Source organism: Leptosomus discolor, chromosome 1 (genome assembly GCF_034619465.1).
Source record: "Leptosomus discolor isolate bLepDis1 chromosome 1, bLepDis1.hap2, whole genome shotgun sequence".
Classification (NCBI taxonomy): Eukaryota; Metazoa; Chordata; class Aves; order Leptosomiformes; family Leptosomidae; genus Leptosomus; species Leptosomus discolor.
In genome coordinates, this window is record NC_141391.1 from 151,885,981 (window position 1) to 151,908,058 (window position 22,078).

The 22,078-nt window shown below is 44.1% G+C and overlaps 1 protein-coding gene across 1 annotated transcript in view; it reads right to left on the reverse strand.

Annotated features, from left to right (window-relative positions):
* Positions 1-15,776, reverse strand: part of IQSEC3 (IQ motif and Sec7 domain ArfGEF 3) — a 100,492-nt gene extending 84,716 nt beyond the window's left edge. Inside the window, exon 1 of the mRNA XM_086467372.1 lies at positions 15,271-15,776. Coding sequence (XP_086323498.1) covers positions 15,271-15,776 — 506 coding nt within the window. The remainder of the gene's footprint in view (positions 1-15,270) is intronic.
* Between the last annotated feature and the right edge of the window lie 6,302 nt (positions 15,777-22,078).

Genomic DNA, 22,078 nt, shown 5'->3' on the forward strand with positions numbered 1-22,078 from the left:
AGAAAGGTCGCTACATCTTTTAGCTCTATGGTCTGATGGTTCATACTGACGAAGGCTACGCTTGGTTTTAGTAGTATATGTAACTACGGCTCCTTGTTTCAGTGTATAGCTGGAACTGGGTAACAAGTAGGCAGTATTTTGCTTGCTTCAGTCAGCATTTTGCTTGCCTCCTGAGTACTCCCACCTCTGCTGTGGTTTTTTTTGCACACTGTCAGAAGATTCCCAAGCTCGAGTTCCTCTTGCTTAGAAGCCTTTACTTATGTAGCATGACTTCTTTTTTGCTTACTCAGAGCTTCTTCTGGGCTATTTCTGGAGCCTTCTTAGTCCCAGGTTCAGAATGTGGTCACTTACTCTTTGAAGCACAAAACATAGGTCAAAACAGCTGATTTTTTTCTGTAGTCATCACCACACCACTAAACAAAACAATTAAATATTAAGTCGTTTTTTTTTTTTAAAAAAAGGCAAATCTTCCCTTCAATCTTTCCTTATTGATGATTTTGTTAATTCAGTGGGTTCCTGAAATCCATGTAAGTCACCAGTTATGAAAACTGAATATATGTGACATAAAACACACCTCGCTTAGACTGTTCACCCAGACAGTTGTGAATTAATATATATGTTTATATACTTTCATACCCCTCATTCCTTCAGACTTCACTTCTCCACACAGAGGTGTATACCTAGAGGGAAAGGCAGACATATTCTCATGGGGATACTGGCGTAGCATTCACATGCCACTTCACCTTACCGATTCACTGTTCAGCACATGCACACATACCATGATCCTTGTCCTCCCAACAGCTGCCTGGGAATCCACCAACAGAAACCTTCATCACAGCCTTGTTCTCAGCAGCACTGTATTCACACGCTGCCATTGTGGTGCAGCTGCCACTTACACTACTCTCACAGCAGAGCGGTAGAATGGAGGTTTTGGGGGAAAGAGAGGGTGTAACTGCAAGTGAGACAGAGAAACAAGGGCGAGCTAAGTAAGGATAAACAGGAGTTGCTGTCTGGAAGGAGCCAGTGAAGTTTGGAGAGGGGCTTCAAGCTCTTTTCTTGAAGGCCAGTTTCATTCCTGCTGATATCTTTGCAAATGCCACTGTGATATCAGGAGCGACTCAGGTCCTAAATTTTCTTCATGACTTTAATAAAAGGAATAGTAATAGAGAAATGTCATTAAATCAGTCATATTTTAGCTATTTTTTGTGACATATCTCCAACTAGCGCCATGCTGAATCCCAAGGGAACAGTTACTAATTGTGCCTCGGGTTAGTGTTCGCCTCAGGGTATTCAAAACAGCAGCAAATAAAACCAGAATGGAGAAATAAAAATTAGAGCTGAAAGATAAAGGAGAGAGAGTCAGGTCCTGATTCTCTGAGGTGCTGAGTCCTTTCAAACACAGGAAATCAGTATACTCCTACAGTACAAGCTGAGAGGGAAAAGTAGCCAACATAAATAGCTCCTTGCTGGCAAAAGAAAGGAATTCCAGAAACATCCAAGGCATATTCACATCCTGAAGGCATTCTTGTCCTTGTTCAAGATCTCCCTTGCCATCTCTGCGATCACCAAATGTGGCCTAGGTCTATACTGAATGCAACCCTTGACTGTGGGACATGTATTCAAGTTGTATAAGAATTCCCAGAGTGTGCTCCCCGTCTCATACATGCACAAGAGTGTGCCAAAGAGCACCCTTTGGGTTTATAAAACACTGGGGCCTGCCCCAATACTGAATGAAAAACCAGGCAGGATGGAGGATCCCTATCAAAGTGATGTCCCCAGGTAACAGGTCATTAGACTGAGCTAATGAAACATGGTTACCATCAAGTCCTGTACCACAAACAGGAGGGATGGGGGAACACAAATGCTCTTATTACTGGAAATTAAAACCTCAGCCCAGAATCCATTAAGCCACACATATCAGTCATGCAAGCGTTCTCCTTGGGTGAGGCACAAAAAATCTGACAGAGCAAGGCTTTGAAACTGTCTGCATGACTTGGTGATTGCATGTACCGCTGTGATTGTGTCAGGGGAGGAGGGGATGCAGGCAGCAGACCCCAGTACGGCTCTGCATTTAAAAGGAGAGCAGGGGGAGGAGGGAAAATACAGCTGTGGGAAGAAGATACTGCGTCTTGCTAGGCAGTGGGTTTCGGAGAAGGTACTCTATCAACTTATTCACATGCACAGATGTGATAATTACTTTCCACTTCCCTAGCTCACATGCAGTGCGTACCTCTGTGGGAGGCTTTTCCTTTTGCTCCTACGAGAGAGGAATATTTTTGGTGTCTTCCATGTGCTTGCTGAGCTTTATCCCATAAAACCAGACTGAAGCAGCAGAGACTATAGACTCCTAACCTACCTTCTCTCGCTACCCCTCATCATTCTGTGCAACTCATAGCTGGTTCCTTGCTGCAAGAAACAAAAGATGCTCCAGCATGTGTGTGTAGTTTCTTGCACTTTTTTACTGCCAACACATTTTCTTGCTGGACTAGCTGCTTTTGTTAATCTTGCTGGACTTGCATGCAATACACATTCACAGCCCTGCCAACCTGAAACCACATGTCTCAATTCCTCCTCAAATTCAATATTCAATTTTACCTCCAGCCTCCACTGCTCATTCTTCTTAGTCTACACAACTGACACCAATCATGAACGGCTGTTAAGGATTCTTAGCCAAGTGATAGATCTTTAATTGGCCAAAACTCTTCCTAATATCAAGCTGTCCAGGGAGTGAATCAGATTTCAGGATTTAGAGCAATGTTATTTATGCCATAGAAGCGACCTCATAACATTTAACACTTCTTGTCCTGTTTGTCTCCTTCTTTCAAGGCACTGCAGCCTACTGAACCTGACAGATCAGAGCCCTGGGACACAGGTTTTACTCTCAGCTTTGACTAGCTGGGTGAACTCAAGCAAAACATTTTCCATGTCTTTATCCTCTTCTGTAACATGAGGACTATCTTTGTAAGCACTGAAGGGTCTACTGATAAAGAGTAATGCAGAAGAGACAGTATTAGTATTAGTATTAATATTGGTATTGGCATTACTACCTACTTTTGCATGGTATTTCTATCATTCATCCTGCAGTAAGATCTTGCCATGCAAGAGGAAAAGCTTAAATACGCGCTACTTGCTGCACTTTGAGATATATGTAGGGAGATACACTAGCAATATTTCACCTGTGAATAAGTGCATTACTTCCCAAAGCACTTCAGAAAATGTAACATTACTGTGTATATGTGCTCATCTCTGAAATGCAGGTGTTTCTGGTGTTAGATCTGAGAGTTGGCCTAGGCAGCCTGCAATGAAGCCTTGTAAAACACTGCAGCAGAAGAATGGCCCCAATTCCTTATGCTTTATAAGTCATATTACCATTTATGCTTGAGGTAGTGGAATGTAAATTGCTCGGTGAGGATTTGCTAGTATCTCAAACCCACATCACACAAAAGAAAACAACTTCACAAGAGAAAGACAATGAAGATCGGGGTCTATTGTCAATTAAGCAAAACAATGAGAGGAACATGATGACAAATTTACACCAGCATGTGAACAGGAATAACACCTTTGCTCTCTGTGTATGTGTATATCCTATGAAGGGACACGGATGAATGAGGTCCCCAACACCTAATCTCAAAAAAGAGGTGCTCATGCCAGGCAGAGATATCCTGAAAATGATGCTATCTGCAGACCTTCTCCACTGTCCTCTTCTAGCACTCTGTGTATTGCTGGAGATGTCCCAGACACTGCCCGACTAGGTTAAACTGCACTGCTTTATGAGATCTGATAAACCTCCCATCCCACAGTGATGAAAATTAGTTGCATAGACTCTGGGCATACAGTAGTGGGTTCCTTCCTTAAGCCCAGGAATTGCCTACTGGGGAGGTGGCTTCAATTAGTCAGTATCTGTTAAGAGTAATGTTCAGTGTGTGCTGTTTATTATTAATTTCTCCTGAGTACGAGGCTTCATAAAAATTGAATATAAACTCCTGTCATTCCTTCCTTCCACCCAGCTACATTGAGGCATCATTACAGCAGCACATGCAAATAAGCCAGGCATTCAAAAACTTCACAGCCTCTGCAGGATAAGGGTATGGGGCTCCAGGCCCTCCTGCATTCTATAGTTTCCACTGGGTCCTTGCCCCTTCCCCTTGTAAAGCTCCTCCCTACTGCTGTCCGTGCTTCCCCCAGCTTGTATCTCCCTGCACAGACAACCTCTGCAGAATCCAGAAGTATGGTATACCCTATCTTATGACTGCTGCAGAGGCTTTGGAGAGCGTGCAGATGTGCACACCACTGGGATGTAGTCCTGAGGCAATGTTTCAGCCATGCTTTCAGGCTTGGCATTTGAAGAGTAAGTTAATATAGACTTAAAACCATCCTGAAGGCTGCCCTTAGCAGAGACACACTGTAGATGCCTCTCATCCTCTTCTTCCCCTCTTCCAGTCACCAGTATTTCCTCTCTTCGGCCTACCTGTAAAATAACTTGCTGAAAGAAAATGGAGTTTGGCAGAAGTCTCATCCCTCCCTTAATAACAAGTAGATTATTTCTTCCACCTTTAGGAGGCTAAATACATTTAAATGTCTGAGACTGAAACTCTTTATCAACTCTTTTTATCCATCAAGGATACAATCTGATATTCCCTATCTGCTTGGCTGTATAAGAGCCACGGTAAATAATGTGATAAAGATGGTATACTAGTTCCAGTCAGAGCATGTCTAGTGAAGTCCATATTTATGTATTCAGCTTGACAAAGATGAGCAACTCACTCCTTTCTTGGCAGAAACAAGGGACCAGCAGTGGATGTTGCTGCAGCTAACATGGAGATCAGTGTTCTCCCAGATGAGCAATAAAGAATTCTTGGGGGAAACATTACAGCAGTTGGCTGTGCCATCCCAAATGATTGACATGGCAAGTACGCACAAAATCTAACAGCTAATAGCTAACTCAAACTAACTAGCTCCAGTGAAGGGACAGATGACAGTTCAAGAAGATCCGTAACATCAGAAGTTACGTGTGTTACCTCACATCTCTTCAAAGTTTAAGTCACTTAGTTAGGTTCAGCCACTCAGTTTTACAGTTAAGTATAACAGAATCTGGCTCTTAGACTTACCTAGACTGTAAAATAGTGCAAATTACTGATCAGAGCTGTGCAGTCTATCTACATCAGCAGTCTGAAGTTCAATAAGGCCAAGTGCAAGGTCCTGCACCTGGGTCGGGGCAATCCCAAGCACAAATACAGGCCGGGTAATGAGTGCCTCAAGAGCAGCCCTGCAGAGAAGGACTTGGGGGTGCTGGTGGATGAAAGACTGAATATGAGCCAGCAACGTGCGCTCACAGCCCAGAAAGCCAATCGCATCCTGGGCTGCATCAAGACAAGCGCGGCCAGCAGGTCGAGGGAGGGGATTCTGCCCCTCTGCTCCACTCTGGTGAGACCCCACCTGCAGTGCTGTGTCCAGCTCTGGGGCCCCCAGCGTAAGAAAGACATGGACCTGCTTGAGCGGGTCCAGAGGAGGGCCACGAAGATGATCAGGGGGCTGGAGCACCTCCACTGTAAGGACAGGCTGAGAGAGTTGGGCTTGTTCAGCCTGGAGAAGAGAAGGCTCCAGGGACACCTTATAGCGGCCTTCCAGTGCTTAAAGGGGGCCTGCAGGGAAGGTGGGGAGGGATTCTTGATCAGGGAGTGTGGTGATGGGATGAGGGGTAAGGGTTGCAAACTGAAAGAGGGGAGATTTAGGTTAGATATTAGGAAGAAATTCTTTACTGTGAGGGTGGTGAGACACCGGCACAGGTTGCCCAGAGAGGCTGTGGCTGCCCCCTCCCTGGAAGTGTTCAAGGCCAGGTTGGATGGGGCTTTGAGCAACCTGGTCTGGTGGAAGGTGTCCCTGCCCAGGGCAGGATGGGTAGACTAGATGATCTTTAAGGTCCATTCCAACCCAAATCATTCTATGATTCTGTGACTTGACTGCATACAGATTTATTGGCAGAAAACATTATAGAAGAAAACTGCTTGAAGAGAGGTCTTTGGCATGAGAACCAGGGAATGCTCAGAGAAAAGGGAGGAGATTCCTCAGATTCTTTGCTAGTTCAGATGAAGGTTAGTGGTCCAGTGTGCATGGATACCAGCATGGGCCCTCAGGACAAATCCAGATACACAGTTACTCTGGTGAAGCGGGCCATGTGAGTACCTAGGCAGACATACACAATTTACTGGTGTCCTACTGGGAATGGATTTTCAAATTAAAAACCAGCAAATGAAAGACAAGGACATTTGTGAGAATTCTGAGCTGAGTGCAAAGCTGAAACTTTTCCTGGAACAGTCCAACAGAGGCAGAAAGAATATTGACCATTCAAACAGAGGGGCAAAAGCAGGGCAAAACAGGTCTGAGCTTGGTTCCATAACTGAAGTAGTAAGAAAGGTAATGATCTCTATAAATCTGGAGAGGTACCTTCTCTTTTGGAAAATACTATCACGTATAAAGTCTGTCAAGAACTTCAGAGCCAAAACCACACCACTCCAGAAGGCAGATCCAAGGATGCTCCATAGAGTCAGTGCCCACCCAGGCACAGCAACACCAAGATGCTGGACACTGAGGCTGAAGGAGGTGCTGTCAGAGCAACTGTCCCACTGGAGCAGGATAGTGTGAACCGTTTTGGAGGACGGCCTGAAAACTGATGTCACAGATTGACAGCAACGTCCTGAATTTTAATAGAAAGGTCAGAATTTGAACAAACATCCAAAGTACAGCAAAACCTGAAGAAAATCCCAAGCCTCCTTAAGATCTATAATAATTTCAGTGGCAATTTTCTACTACTCTTGAGAATGACATAGACGCTTTAGTGTGTTTCAGCAAATATAAATTAACCTCTCTAGTAGTAACTGCCTCAGCAGCGGCCCATGCCCATGTAAATGTTGGCAGGTGGATTAAGATGATCCGCCAACTTCATAGGCAAAGACAGGAGGAGCAACAGACTCCATTTGCCAATGGTAAACCTCCACCTATGTGCCCACCAAATTCCTACGCTAATTTCCCGATTCTTTATAACTTTAATATTCCAAGACTTTTAAGAGGCTATTACACATACAACACCAGCTCCAAGAAAGGAGAGTGGAGTGGACTGTTCAGTCATTTTGATGTACTGGTGAGTTAATTCAAAAAATTATCTAGGACTTGGTCTTCATTGCCTGGGTTCCTAAGCAAAATACATTTTCTGTGACCATATAATTTTTCCCTTTTCCTTCTATGCACGTCTGTGTGTATCTCTTTCTCTGTGTGGGCGTGTGTGTCTGTGTTGGTTCCTACTTTGTAACTGCAGATCCCACTGTGAGTTTCAACCAAGTTTGAGTGAGTAACAGTGATCTCAGGGATACTAAGCTCTTACGAGTTCCATGAAAACAGTTGGCGGGGTGTAACAGAGGGAACTTTGTAGGTTCTCCACTGAGGGAAAGGCTGCTGAGTGAACAGAAGCCGTTACTCCACACAGAAGTCTCCATGTTGGAGAGAGATGTTATAAAAGCCTCAACAACAAGAGAAGCTTAGATCAGAACTCACATCTTGTAAGACATCAGAAAATGTAACCATGACACAAATCTTCTGGAAGCCAAGCTTCATTAACTCTGCAGCTCACAGACCCTCTTGTTTTCAGCTAGAAGAGGGCAGGAAGGATAAGGTTTGCCATTTTTAATTTCGTATTCAAAATCACTTCCATTTTACCAAAATGTCCCCTCTTAGATGTGACTAATCATGGAAAATATTGATCCCTTTCTATCCCTCTCAGAAAGTGCAACTTCAGAGCACATGAAAATAACAGCTGATCAATGAGCATAATTTTAGCAAAAGCAATAAAAATAATACCTGTGTGAGAAGCAGACTGAGGGTGCATGCACAGGGTAGAGAAAAGAAAAAACATTATCAAATAGAGCAAATATATCTTTATAACCCTGCAGCAACGAAACTCCTACCACCTTATTTTAAAATATCATAAGAAAATATTATAAAACTATTATACGAAGAATCAGAATGTTGCTTAATGGTTTTCTCATTGCTCACTGTTATTTCTGTGGAGTTGCTATCTATTGCTATTGTCAACACTCATTTGCACTAGTGGACGTATGTGTATTTGTATGTGAGGACAGATACACCAAATCTGGTTCAGATCCTCAGGTGATGTAAATTGTCATGGCTGTACTGACGTCAGTAAAGATACACTGGTTTCCTCCAGCAAATTATTTGCTTTTCTGTACGTAAAAAGCACAGAAACTAGGTACTGCTTCAACTTTGATTTAGACACGTACTGTAGACAAACGGTCGTGCAAATACATTCTCTCTTCTATGTGCAAAGGTAGACATTGCCTTGCAGTACACATTGCAAGTAACGACAGGAGTTTTATGCTGCTCCCTATGCTGAAATTTATAAAAAGGATCATTCCTGATCTATCTGCCCACTCTTATCTGTAACAATAGATGTCCAACTGCTTTGCTACAGATCTTAAAATACACAGAGATGAAAGGGACAGTCCAGTATCACAAGCCTGTTAAAAATACACTTAGGAGGAATTAAACTTTGATCTTAAGACTGTTAGTCCAATGCTCTAAGAGATCTTAAACAGAGCCATTGGGCAGAACAAATCCAATAGTCAAGACTCACATTTTCCTACCTAGGGCTTAGCTAAATGAAATTACTAACTCCAGAATAGATGAATACAAGAATATTACCAGTTTGTTTCAAGATACACCTCTTTGAGGGGAAAAAAAAAAAAAAATATATATAATTTTTAAAATTGAATAAAAAAGAAAGGGAAAACAATCATATTTCAGACTCTGTCTTCATAAATGAGTCTTTTCTTTTTTCCTTATTTGCTCTTACATGGTTCCATGGAATGTGGACCAAGTAACGATCACAGGCTACAGGTAATTTTATAACAAATGAAATATTTTCCATCTGTTAAACAGAGGAATATTTCTGGCTTTCTATAATGTTTTCCTAAGGGAGGAACAACAAGAGGTTTCATAACCGAGAGTGGAAAACAAGAAATAAACCACTGCTGAACTAGGAAAGAAAGGAGAAAACAAGCAATCTAACAAGGCATTTATAGGGAAAGTAACAGGAAAGCAGAAGATGAATAACCCTACGTACAGAAAGATTAAGAAAAGAGGCAGTAGCTCTTTTTTACTGTTTCCACTTGGATTCTGAGGCAGACGGAAAAAAAATAATACTGGGAAATTTCTACAATCTAATACATGTGTTTGTCTAGAGGTATTTTTGCTTGCAGAAGTTTACTTCATTTTATCATGTGAACATTATTTTTGAATGAGTAGGTAGAAGCCGTAATTAATAGACCAGACTTCTAGCTGACAGGCTCTGGTCTGGCACCATCTAGGCACTAGAAGAGCATCCCAAGGCTAGATTTCTCTGGCCTACTCTGACTAAAAGTGCAAATAATTTCAGGTATGGTGTAGGTGGGAATGTGTACCATCTGTGCCTCATTTAAGTAGATACTTGCTCCATGTGTAAACTGTATGAACCATGCCTAAATTGTATATTCCTGTGTGCGCATCATTTTATGAAGGACATGGAAGTATCAGTCGTTTGTTGCAACCTCAGAATAATGGGTGTCCTTCCACACTGTACACACTGCAAAGAATGGGAAAGCCAGCCCAAGACTGGCACTGAGTCCCTGGCAGGAATTCTCAAGGGCTGTTGTTAAAACCTACTCATTTGGGACATTTTTCCATTTACACCCCTTCCACACAGCCATGTGTGAACTCTTTTGAATGCTTAACAGCGTTGCCATGTGAGCCCTTTGCTCCTAAAGTCCTCTCGTAGAGCCTTACCTTGGATCTGCCTGGGAAGTGACACCAAATGGGCCAATACAAAGCGTATGGAAGAAAGGTACCCTTGCTGCCAGGGAAGAGCAGCCTGGCTGCAAGAGAACATATAGGCGAGTGACATAAAAATGTCACCATCTTATCAGAAAAAAAAAAGTATTTGTATGCCTCCTCATTCAAGCATTAAAAAATCCACCTTTTTTGCTGTTGCTTTCAGCCCTTGGCTTCTCTTGTTAAAAGATTGGTATGAGTCTTTGTTACTCCAGGTACTGCTTTAACTGGGCTCAGGACACAGATACACAGGTAGTATCTGTCCAAAGCACCACCAGGCAGTATTTCACACAAATTCCTTCCTTGTTATTACTTCCTGAGGCTCCCATCCCACCGGGGAGATTTCCCCCAATAGTATTTTCAGCTTTGACACTGTTGCTCTTGCCAGGACTTTATACGGCATCATATTGAAGTGCTGTCCCTGTGGGAGGAATTCCTCATGCCGTCTTCACTCAGCAATTTTATACCTAGAACTTCATCCTAAACCCTTCCTAAGCTGAGACCTTTTCCTTCCCTCATATATCTGTTATTTCTTAAATATTGATGTGGATCATTAATTCCATATTCCTCTGCCTGGGATTTTACAGGCCCTGATGTAGATATGATGCAGGTGTGTTCAAGTCATAAAGTACATCTTAAGCTGATTACAATGTGAACGGAACGAGTATGGATATATCTTTAAATGGGACACAGTTACAGAGAGTCTACTTTCTTTTTTCCTCTCATTGTGCTTTTTATTTCAAAATCATCTAAGCAGGGCTTTAGCATCTGTGTAGCTATGCCAATGCAGACCGCTGTCATTTGAAACCAGCTTACAGCACTCCAAATAACTTTTGATGCTGAAAGAGTACGTTGCTATCAGGGATCTGCAAAACCCAGGGCAGCACCAATGCAACTATTTCTGGTGTATGAAAGCTCAAGGGAGTTAAACTCTGAAGTAGGCTGGGGGAAATCGGAAAGAAGGAAAGCAGAGGGCAAACGTAGCATTCCTTGTGTGCCCAAAGTGAAAGGAATGGGTATCTGGGGTACACAAGCCATTCAGAGTTGTCCTGGTCTTCTTTCTTTTTTTCTTTTTTTTTTTTTTTGTGCTGGTGCAATGCGCAAATATAGCAAAATATGTTAATAGTAAGCCATAATATTTACAGTTATTGTTAGTATCCACTGAAATCAGTGGGATTTTGTCTAATGCCTTTACCCTGGAGATAATCCATAGAATAGAACATTAATGCATAGTTAAAAAGAAAAATTATGGAAAACAGCACCTCTGCATATGCAATATCTTCATTTTAAAGTTACATAATTGAGCTTTTGAAATTAAACAAAAATATAGCAAACAGCCTCAGACCACAACAGCAGCTAAGTGACTCTAACATTGTCTTTTAAAACTTGCCTCTTTTCTCAGACAAAAAAAAAGTACTACCCTAAACCAATAAAAACAAAATAAAATTGTTTTCAGCCCAACGCAAATCCAAATGAGCTTTAAGACCTCTGGGAAAATGTGATTTTAGAAAATTTCTTCCAAGAGTTCTAAAAGTTTGTTTTGCATGAGGAAGATACCTTGTAGAGCAAACACAGGCTGATAATTCAAAGAAAGTACTTAGATTCTTTATGCCACGCTAGACAAATACTGTTTCTACGCCTTGTTTTCACTGTTGGTGACATGGTTGAAAGAAGACTTTAATAGCACTTTAATGCACAATGTTTGTAAACTGCAGTCGTGTCTTTTGATGGAAGGAACTATAATGGATTATTAGCTATTATTCTAATTGTATTTATTGAAGTGAGTTTTCCAGATAATGCATGGGCTTAAAATCTGAAGCCATTCCATAGGAAGAGCTCCTACTGAGAGTTTCACTCATAAAAACCATCAGGATTTGGGCCATTTAGACTTAATCTGCTAAATTCAACCCTGTGGCATTTCCCTGATATGCAAAGAAGGGTACTGGGGATTGGCAAAGGAGGTAGTATTCTGATAAAGAAGGGAAGGAAAATTTATACTCACAGGATTTGATGATACTTTGGTATGGTCTCTTAAGACAAGAGGCTGCTTAGTAAGGGTGATCTAAGCTATGCTAATTCGGCAACCTGTATTTTTGAAGCAAAACATTCTATGACGAATGACCTTATTTTTTTGTTTTTAAAGCTGTGAGGCGCTTATGCAATAGAGTCCTAAGGTAGAAAGAGACAGATGCCGCGGAATAATAATCAGCCTAATTCTTGTTGAGAATCTCTGCAAAAATCTTTCTCCTTGCCTCTCTTTTCATAGGTGAGCTCAATGCTACCTTTCTCACACAATGACATGCAGCAACAATTAGTGGGTCCCTGAATAACTTAGGAATTCTTCCCTTTCTAGAGAAGGGCTTGGGTTTTATTCTAAAATGCAGGCTTTTTTTTTACAAAAAAAAAAAAAAAAAGAGCTTTAAATAAAGAAAACTTAACAGTTTTCTGATAAAAGTGAACAACGAAAGTAAGACCAAACTTTTCTTTAAAATAATAGAGATGCTTCAGCTGTTTTTTCTTCCGAGCCCCTGACAGAAGACTGCCCCAGCATGTCCAAAAGCTCAGGTCTTCACTTCTATCCAGGGCTCGAGGTGAGCCGGGCTGCAAAAAAATCCTCAATCCTGACTCAAAATGAGCAAAATCCCTGGCTGTGTCTGAGGTGAGAAGGGCCAGCACAAGTACACTTGAGCATGCTGCCAGAACCTCCTGTTTTGCCGGAGGTGGAGGAAATTCCATTACCGGGCAGTGACAGCCGGGGCACTGCCTGGGTGCTGCTTTAACCCTTGCTTTCAGCCACCGCATCCTGACATGTTAAAATATCATGTCTGTTCTCTTTAGAGTGGCCATTTTCTGTAGAGAACAATCAGTTCCTATGCTTTTGACTAAGAGAAAAAAAAATTTAGATAACATTGAATTTCAGGGTTTATAATAGAGGAAAAAACATGTTCAGATGTTGGGAGGAAGGAAGAGAGTACAGATACCTAGTCCGTATAGGTATTAAAGTATGTGTTGCCTGCTGTCACACAAAAGCAAAAACACAACTCTCAGGTTGGCCAGCTGAATCATAAGGGGTATTGGGCATGTTGCAAAGAGACGGTAAAAAATTCCCTACCCTCCATCCAAGTTGCCTTTAAGTTAGCTTTTGCAGTCTCTTTGATTTCCTTCTAACAGTCAGAGATGAGAGAGGATGAAACTCAGTATACAGAATGGGGAAAAAAAAAACCTGCAGGAGTGAGAAATGTAGACTGTTTTGCATCTCTCATATTTCCTTTTCTATACAAAGGTTTTGGTTTGCCTAAGCTACAGAAGGAAACAGAAGCAGTCTATTTTAATCTTCCTGAGTGAAGAACGCTGCAGGGATTGCTCTGTTATCCCCAGCAGCAGCCCTGGCTTCCCACAAAAAGGCTCCATCCATCCATCCATCTCTCTGTCTATCTGAAATATAAAGATTATCATATGCTATACCAGCGATCAGCTGTGTTTTAAGGCACTTCTCTTTGTGCATTTGGTTATGAAGAAAAAATCTACAATTCTTCCCCCAATCAAACCCCACTGCAAAAAAAGCTCAGACAAGAAGGAGGTATTTAGACTTATGCATAGAAATTGATTCTTCAATCTGTGTAATGACGTATGTTAGAAACTCTGTTCAGAAGAAAGGAAAGCCCTTGCCGATACGATGTTTCTAACAGAGCTTTCACTGCAGGGATTCACTACTGAAAAAACAATGAGATTGAGCATGCATTTTTATAGGGGTTTCTTACTGTTTTGACTTCAGCAACTTAAACTGTGCTGTTCTGGATTTGCACCAGTTGGCATGAGTTCAGGATCTGGCCCTACGTCTTTTTAAAACTCCATATATTGCACGACGAATAAGGGCCAGATCCTGCAAATGCTTACTGCCTGCACGAATACTCCAAGAAGCCCACACACTTCCTTTAAGTTGTGATTGCAAAATTACAGTGCGGTATTTTAGAAGTAAGGATCTGTCTTTTGGGACTCAAACGTGTCTTGACTATACATATTCTTTTAACAGTATTTCTTTCAATAGTCATTTCTCCGCTCATTTTCATAGAATCATGCGATAGGTGCTGAGCTGTTATCAACTGGTGTAACTTTACTTACACCAGCTGAAAATCCAGCTCCATGTTGCAGCTACGCTTGTGTATTCAAAACAAACATGAGAGAGAAGGGGCCCTTTTATTTAGTGTTGAAAGAGACAAGGAAGAGGTTTTGGGCTATACAGTGTGCTGCATACTTCATTTGTTTTGACATTATTATAACCAAAACAATGGAGTTTGTTCTAGGAAACAAATTCTGATCTAGTTTTACTACTTAAATTAGCTTGCTTCTTACATAAAAGAAGCCACATCAGAAACCACGCTCCTTCTCTTCCTAACTTCACTAACTCTCTGGCTTTCAACCAGAAAACATTCCCCTGCTTTCAAAGTGCCTAAACAAAGGACAATATGATACTGAGTGCAATTGTAATTACCAGCTGGTGAACTGATGGCATATACTGGATCTGTAATCCAAGAAAATGTGACTCTTCAATAGTCGCCTCTTCCACCACCTATAGTGCTGGAATGCTCATCCTTGTTTACTACACATGCACGCACATAGATCATTATCAGTATTCAGTACTAGTAGTCATGCTTTTTTCACTGAAGAGGAAAGACCAGCAAAAAATACTCTTTCCTTTTGGAGAGCTGGATCAGTGTCAGGTGCCATTCACCAAAAAAAAAAAAAAAAAAAAAAAAAAAAGACAACCCACACGCAAGTGCGATAAGCATCCTGAATGTCAAACGTATGTACAGCATCTGTATCTCTATGAACATATACACGTCATGTGCAATATAATGCATACCCTAGACCCCTTACATCAGCGAGGGCAGGAAAATCCCAGCTCATTCCAGGGATGATGGGGGTTTTTTTGACAGATACCAGCGACTTAAGGCAAACAGCAGCTGCCACTATGCTGCTGTCCTTTGCAAATCTTCTCCCTGCCTGGGCTAAACCGTGCTCATCTTTGATCAGAGACTTATTTGTTTGTGACAGGCGACGAGGGCACGATGCCGTGTGTGATCACCGCGGGCGAGCAGCCCGAGTGGGTTCAAACGGGCCACGGACACTTGTACATAAAAATAAAAGCGGTGAACTAGGAGGCAAATGCCTCTTGGCAGCAGCATCCTGGCTCCTCTTTGCACTCTGCCTGCTCTCCCCGCGAATGCATCGAGGGAGGGATTCCCCACCCACCCACACACTGCCTCTCTCCGTGCAAGGCTGCAGGGGGGTATAACCCAGTTCCCTCTTGGATCTGGGCCCGGAAAGAGCCCAGTACGCTTCTGGTCCCCCACCGCCGCCCCTGCCCGCCCCCCTTTCCCCCCGCTCACTTACTCCGGTCTCCTGCTCAGGACGCCTTTGCCGATGGCCTGGGGGGTCTTGTGCTGGAGCAGGGCGGCGCAGCAGACCTTCTCCCTGCCGTCCTTCTCCGCGGGGTGCTGGTGGGGCTGGAGCGGGGGGTGCTGGTGGCCGGGAGCCCGGCCGCTGCCGCCGGGGCCCGCCGGTGCCTGCTTGCCCGCCGGCGGCGGCGGCGGCGGCGGCTGCTGCGCCGGGAGCTGTTGGTGGTGCTGGAGCGAGTCGGACTGGCCCGGCGGCGGCGGGGGCTGCTCGGGCGAGGGGCCCTGGCCTTGGGGCGGCGCGGGGGCCGCCGGCGGCTCGGCGGGGGCCGGCTGCTGCCCGCGGAGGTTGCGGTTCTCGGTGCTCAGCTCGTCCAGCCGCCGCTCCAGCTCGTCGATGCGCTGGCGCTGGGTGTGGATGAGGCTCTGCTGGTTCTGCACGATGGCGGTGAGCTCCTTCAGGTAGAGGACGGCGCGCACCGGGTTCTCCAGCAGGCTCTCCATGCCCCGGCTGCCGGCCCGGGCCCCCCTGCCCGGCCGCCGGCGCTCCGGCGAGAGCGGCGCGGGCTGCGGGGAGGCGCCTCGCCGCCCCACGCGCGCGCGCGCGCGCACACACACACGCACGCACGCACCCCGGCGGGGACCAGCGGCCGCTCGCTCACGCGCCGCGCGCCCCCGCGCGGGGGAGGGGAGGGGAGGCGGCTCGCGCGCCTGCCTCTGCCCCCCACGCGCCACGCACGGCGAAGCCGGGGGAAGGGGAGCGGGGCGGGGTCCGCCGCAGAGACCACGCCCCCTCCCACCCGGCCGGGTCCGCGCAGGCGCGGGAGGGGGACGGGGGTGCGGGAGGTCCCGTCCCGGTGCTTGGGGCCGGGCCGGTGTTTGGGAGAGGGACGCCGGTGTGGCGGGGCCCCGCCGCCGCCGCCCTCCGTCCCGCCTCAGCGAGGCGGCGGGCGCCGCTCCGGCCACGTCTGGGTGGTGCCGCCCCGCTCCGCTGCCGAGCGGCCGGTGCCGAGGGGAGCCCTCGGCCTGAGGCGGGAGCGAGCAGCGGCCGCGGGGCCCAGCCGTCCGCCCGCGGAGCCCTCCGCAGCCTCCCCAGCACCCGCTGTTCTCTCCTCCCCGAGCGGAACGTCGAGGCGTTGCCATTCTTTTCCCTTTCCAGGGTGACTTAGTGATTTTTTTTTATTTTTTTTTTTTTTGGCCAAAGTGACTCCCATAGTTGCGGCTGGTTTCGGCTGCCCTGTTGATAACGGTCCCGTTTTTCGCTCTACGCGGTCAGCGTGCGGGGGGCAGGGCTAAATCTGAACCCGAGGGAAGGAGTCACTGAGGAAAATGGGTGTTCGAAGAATCTGCCGCTTCCTTGCAAGTTTGTCGCTCCTTGGAGTCTTTAGTGTCCTTTAGGTTCTTAGGAAGAAAACTAGGACTTACTGGGGAGTTTTGCTGGGGAGTGTGGCGGCTGTGGGTGTGATACCAGACAAGTGACTGGCAGGGCCCTTGCTGTTAAGACTCCGTGTAGGTTTCCTTCGTTTCTCAAGAAATACCTTCTCTTGCCTTTCCACATCCACAGCCTTACCAGTTTTCAAACTTACAACCTTGGGTCTGAGAAACTATCTGTGTGCTTTGTGTTATATTAATCAGTAAGTAAGCTGGCTAAGGGCAAACTCACTTTCAGGAACCCTGTGTAGATCCATGAACAATTTTGACTGTTTCCAAAAAGCGGCATCCTTCCCAATCACGGTGGGCGCTGAAGATCCAGGAGGTGTAATGGGCAGTCAGACCTGGTTTTAAGCAAGCGTGTCAGTAGATTCAATTCTGCCTACAAAAGGTGCAAGGCCACAGAACAAAAAGCAACTGTTTTTAAGTAGGTGATTTTGAGTGTAGAACTACTCTTGTTTTGCCTTTTCAAATGATCATAACCTGCACCATAGCAAGGATTTCCTGAAGTGAGGAACCGAGCAATGTAAAGGAGAATCTCTGTTTCAGATGAGCTGAAAGGTGTATTTCCAGTCTCTTCTGTTCACAGATAGCCCTGGGAATGTAAACTGATGCAAACAGGATCACCAGGATTAGAAGCTGTTCACAGACTCCTCTTAAAAAAGAACTGCTATTCACAGTTCTCTCACCAGCACTTAGAGACGGCTTTGGGGGATCGTGAAACATTGCCATATGTCCCCTGTGTGTTGAGGGAAGACCCTGGAGTGAACTTAAGGAGTAAGAGCATTCAAATCCCCCACACTTAGGATTTTATTGGAAAGTTTTAGGGGAGACCTTCCTCCATCTCATTGCTTAGTGTGTGATCAATGTTTGGTGACAGGGGACAGACTGAGCAGGAACTGGCATTATTTAGCAAGCAGAGCGATGATTATAGGGGAATGTGAAAAAAGGCATACACAGAAAGAGAGGGGAGGTGAAAACACCTAAGCTACGTTTGGGGAAGAGTGGAAGTGATTGTTTAGGAAATTGTGCTGGTATGCTGCCTCCTCTCAGAGACACTGCTGAGCAGCACCATTTCAGTCTTGCCTCACAGGAACAGAGTCCAGGGACACCAATGGAAATAATGTGGTTTTGGCATTAATACATTCTGGGAAACAACCAGGGATGGCTATGGGTATGCTCACGTAACGTACGTGCACACACACGCAGAGCTACCTTGTCCTTGTTAGGAGAGACTTCAGGCAGAGATTGTTTATCTTGCAGAACAGAGGAGACCGTTTTAATTCTTAAGCCCTCTGCAGAACTCTGTCTCTGCCGCGGACATCATGTTCCTTTGCAGCTCAGTTGGATAAAAGCGATGAAGAAATAAGGGTCAGAGACATTGTACTGGCCTATCCAGCTATAGTCAGCCAGGTCGTGGCATGTATTCTTAAGGGAATACTAACTAAAAAGAAAAAAATCATCCTGGTTTGGAAAATCGGGCGAAACAGCTTGGAAGTCTCGTGTCATGGTGCTTGAATGCCTGTCAGAAAATGTGGCTTGTACTGCCCAGAGTGGACCCGATGTATTCATTCACTGCTTCTGCACCTTTAATTTGCTTGGCCAGCCTCAGTAACCTAGTTTCTACTAATAAATGTTTGCATTAAATTAAACTGAGACCTACAGCCATGGGTTGGTGAAGTAAAAGCAAACGGGCCGGCAGAATAAGAAAGAAACCTGTTTTCTGTGCGGGTGTGGCAACCGGTGGACAAAAACGGTCAGACCAGCCCTGACCTTCCAGGTTTCCACAGAGAGCATGTGCCAAAGGAAAATGCAGCAGAATGCTTTTGTGCCTAACATGAAAGACTATGCAGGGATCTCCTCACAGAACTTCAAGAGGTAATAGAGTTGCATAATCCTCCGTAATAAGAAAATTCAATGAAGACGGGGTATTCATTCAGGAGGAACCTGCAAGGATATCAGAAGAAAGTGAATGTCTTGCTCAGCAAGCAAGGATCTCGCATCGCTAGGGAACGCCTCCTCTCTTATCTAGCCATCATTGTGTCCCTTTGATTATGCTGCCACAATACCTGGCATACATCATTTGCAAAGCTCTGCACATTAGTGAAGTAAGATTTACTGTTCCGTAGAAGGTGAATGTTAGGATTTTAGCCATCAGAAACAGGGCAATAAGGATATGGAGTGGTTAAACGACTTGTCCAAGGCCATGCAGGAAGCCCAGGGGGCGGGGGGGGGGGGGGATGACACACACGACACAGATGTCTGATTTCAAACATCTTTGGCGTTTAGCCCAATCTTCAGGTCATTAAATGCTGCTGCTTCTCTCTTCAGGAGAGATGATATCTGGAGGGAAACAATGGTGAAGATAAGGGAAGTGTGAATTCTGTTAAAATTATTTTTGCCATAGATAATTTGGTGGTATTGTATTTTTCAAAGTCCTGATTCTTTTCAGTTCATTCCAGGAAAAGAAAAAAAAAAAAAAAAGACTAATAATGGATTAATTATATTCTTATGGAATAAAGTGCTTCCCTTATCCACTTAGCAAGGTGCTTCGGCATTGCACAGACAATTACAAATAAAGTGCAGCAGTAGTAATTAAAATAAGCATGCACTATAAAAACAAAACAAAATGCAAATCAGTCAAGCCCCAGGATTTAATGGAAAGGTCTAATACTACATGATTTAATTTTATATTTATTTAGGTATTTAATTCAGTCAGAGAAAAGCGAATGCATAAATAAGGCTATACTAGTAAGCATACATGATAGGGAAGGTAGTAACATCTTCAGGTGTTTCATATGCAGAAAAATTTTCACTGCAGAGTGTTCTTGTAACATTTTCTGAGAGGTCCTAATCCCACTTTAATTTGCAACGTCTCACTGAAACTTGTGTGCGAACAAATCACTCCAGCCTTTTGACAGGTACAGACTTCCTGTATTTTTCCATTTGATATTCTGTTCCAGGCATCTCCCTCGTCTCACACTCCATCTCCTTCTCCTGGACAGGGGCTCCTCGCAGCAAATCCAGGCAGTCTTCTCCCCATTTCTTGCATTTGACCCCATTCTCTTCCACCTTCCCTGCCCAGGCCTTGCAAGGTAACAACTTGCTCCCAGTAATTCAGTATCCAAAGTGTTACCAGTTTGAGATGCAGGGCATATAGCTTAGCTTCCCAGCTATGATTTTATTGTCTTATTATCATAAGCTAATGAGCTTTTGGTAAGGTTTTTTACACTTTGGTAAGACATGTATTTCTATTGTCTTTCTTTTAGGTGAAAGGAGAATCATGTAGAAGCGCACCTGAATACAACGAAGGTTATTGGTGCTCAAGGTCAAGTCCTTAGTACTCAAGGAAAGGCAGATTTCATGTTGGCCAACCCACCTTAATTAACATTTTCTTCCCTTCTTCCTGTCTCTCTCAAAACCATGGCAGAATCTCAAATGAAATCCTCACAGCCAGTGTTTCCCACCGGATCCACTCTCCTTCGGTTCTTAAGGAGTGCGCACAAAGAAGCGTAACACAAATCACATAAAAAACCCCAGAGTTAGAGCAGAAGGTGGGAGGTAAGAGACACAAGAATCATCGTCTTGTATTGCCACCTTCCATTCTGATTTCTGGGGGAAGATGGGGTGTTTTCAGCCCCACCTGGAAGTTAGCAGCTGCTTGAGTACAGAGTCTTAGAACTTGCAAACAGCCTGCAGACCAAAAAAATTCTGCAGGAATTAGATGAATAATTTCAAAATAGAGGATAGAATCAAGACAATCACAATGTACTTATGCATAATTCATGGCTAGGGAAAAAAAAATCTGCATCTCCTGAATGCTTCTTTCACTCAGGCTTCTTTCACTTGAGGCCTCATCCAAAACTATTCAGATCAATGAGAGACGTTTCAGCATCTTGAGTCTAAGCCAAGTCACTATCTGCTTACACCTGTTAAACAGATGGATAAAATGAAGCTAAGACCAAATAAAGTGTGTTGCCCACAGTCACACAGGACGCCACTGAGGGTCTGTAATTAGAAAGTGTTGGAATCAACAGCAGTGCTTCCTCTGCTTCGGATGAGCATTGAGTAAAGGCGGGAGGCGTCCACTGGCATCTTCTGCCTCAGTCCAGCACCTAAAAGCCAGGTGGCATGGTCTGCAGCCCTACCTACAGTCTTTAAACTGAAATCTGCAACAAGGTGAACTCTCTCTCTCTCCTGTTGGTGCTGCCGAAATGTTAATTCCTACTGATATCCCAAAATCAGAAGCAAAGGGAAAACCATCTTGTTGTATAAATCAAACATAAAGAGCTGAGATGTGGTAAAGGACAAATACCTCAGATTCTTTCAATGTTGGGTTGTTTTTTCTTCTCTTCAGTGGAGTACAGCTAAGCTGACATATAAATATTTTAAAACAGCTGCTCATCAGGAAAAAGGTACAAATTCTGCATTGTAGCCTTAGCTGAGATGTGTGATTGTGACACATTTTAAAATCTTGCCTATATTTGAACTGAGCTATTGCAGGCTTGCATTATATACTGCAAATTAAAATGAATCAAGGTCCCTCTTTAGAATGCACTTTCCCCTTTTAATGTTGCTAAATGTTACATTATCTTCTGTCTTTTTCATGAAATTAAGCTTTGACCACTTAATTGATTAATTCTGGAGAGCAAAAGCTACAGAGAGACATTTTCTTCAGTCAGGTTTTTGTTTGAACTGACAGTTGTTCAGTCTTTTGTAAATACTGCAGTAAAATGAAAAAATGGAATATGAGCTTGATTCTCCAAATTTTATCCAACTAGTCCCACAGAATTACATGGAGATTTTCAGATGTGACAAGTTCGTGTGATCTGACCTTGCACAAGATACACAGAAAAATAAGGAAAGAAAAAAAAAAAAAGAAATGGGGTAATGTTAAGTCTAAACTCTTATGTCAACTAGAAGCTTTTTCTGCAATGGCAGAGATCAAATACTGCCAAGAAAACAAACAAAAACATGCATGAAGAGTATACATTTCAGCTAAGGCTACAATATACCATTTTGCTGATGAAGAGCTGTTTAAGATACTTATATGTCAGCTTAGCTGTGTTCCATTGAAGAGAAAATAAAAAACAACATTGAAAGAATCTGAAGTATTGGTCCTTAAAACATCTCATCTCTTTATGTTTCATTTATAGAACAAGATTATTTTCCCTTTGCTTCTGATTTTGTAGTACCAGTATGAAGTAACAATTCAACAGCCCCAACAGGAGAGAGGAGAGTTCACCTTGTTGCAGATTTCGGTTTAAAGAAGGTAGGGCTGCAGACCATGCCACCTGGCTTTTAGGTGCTGGACTGAGGCAGAAGATGCCAGAGGACTCCTCCTGCCTTCACTCAACGCAGAGGAAGCACTGCTG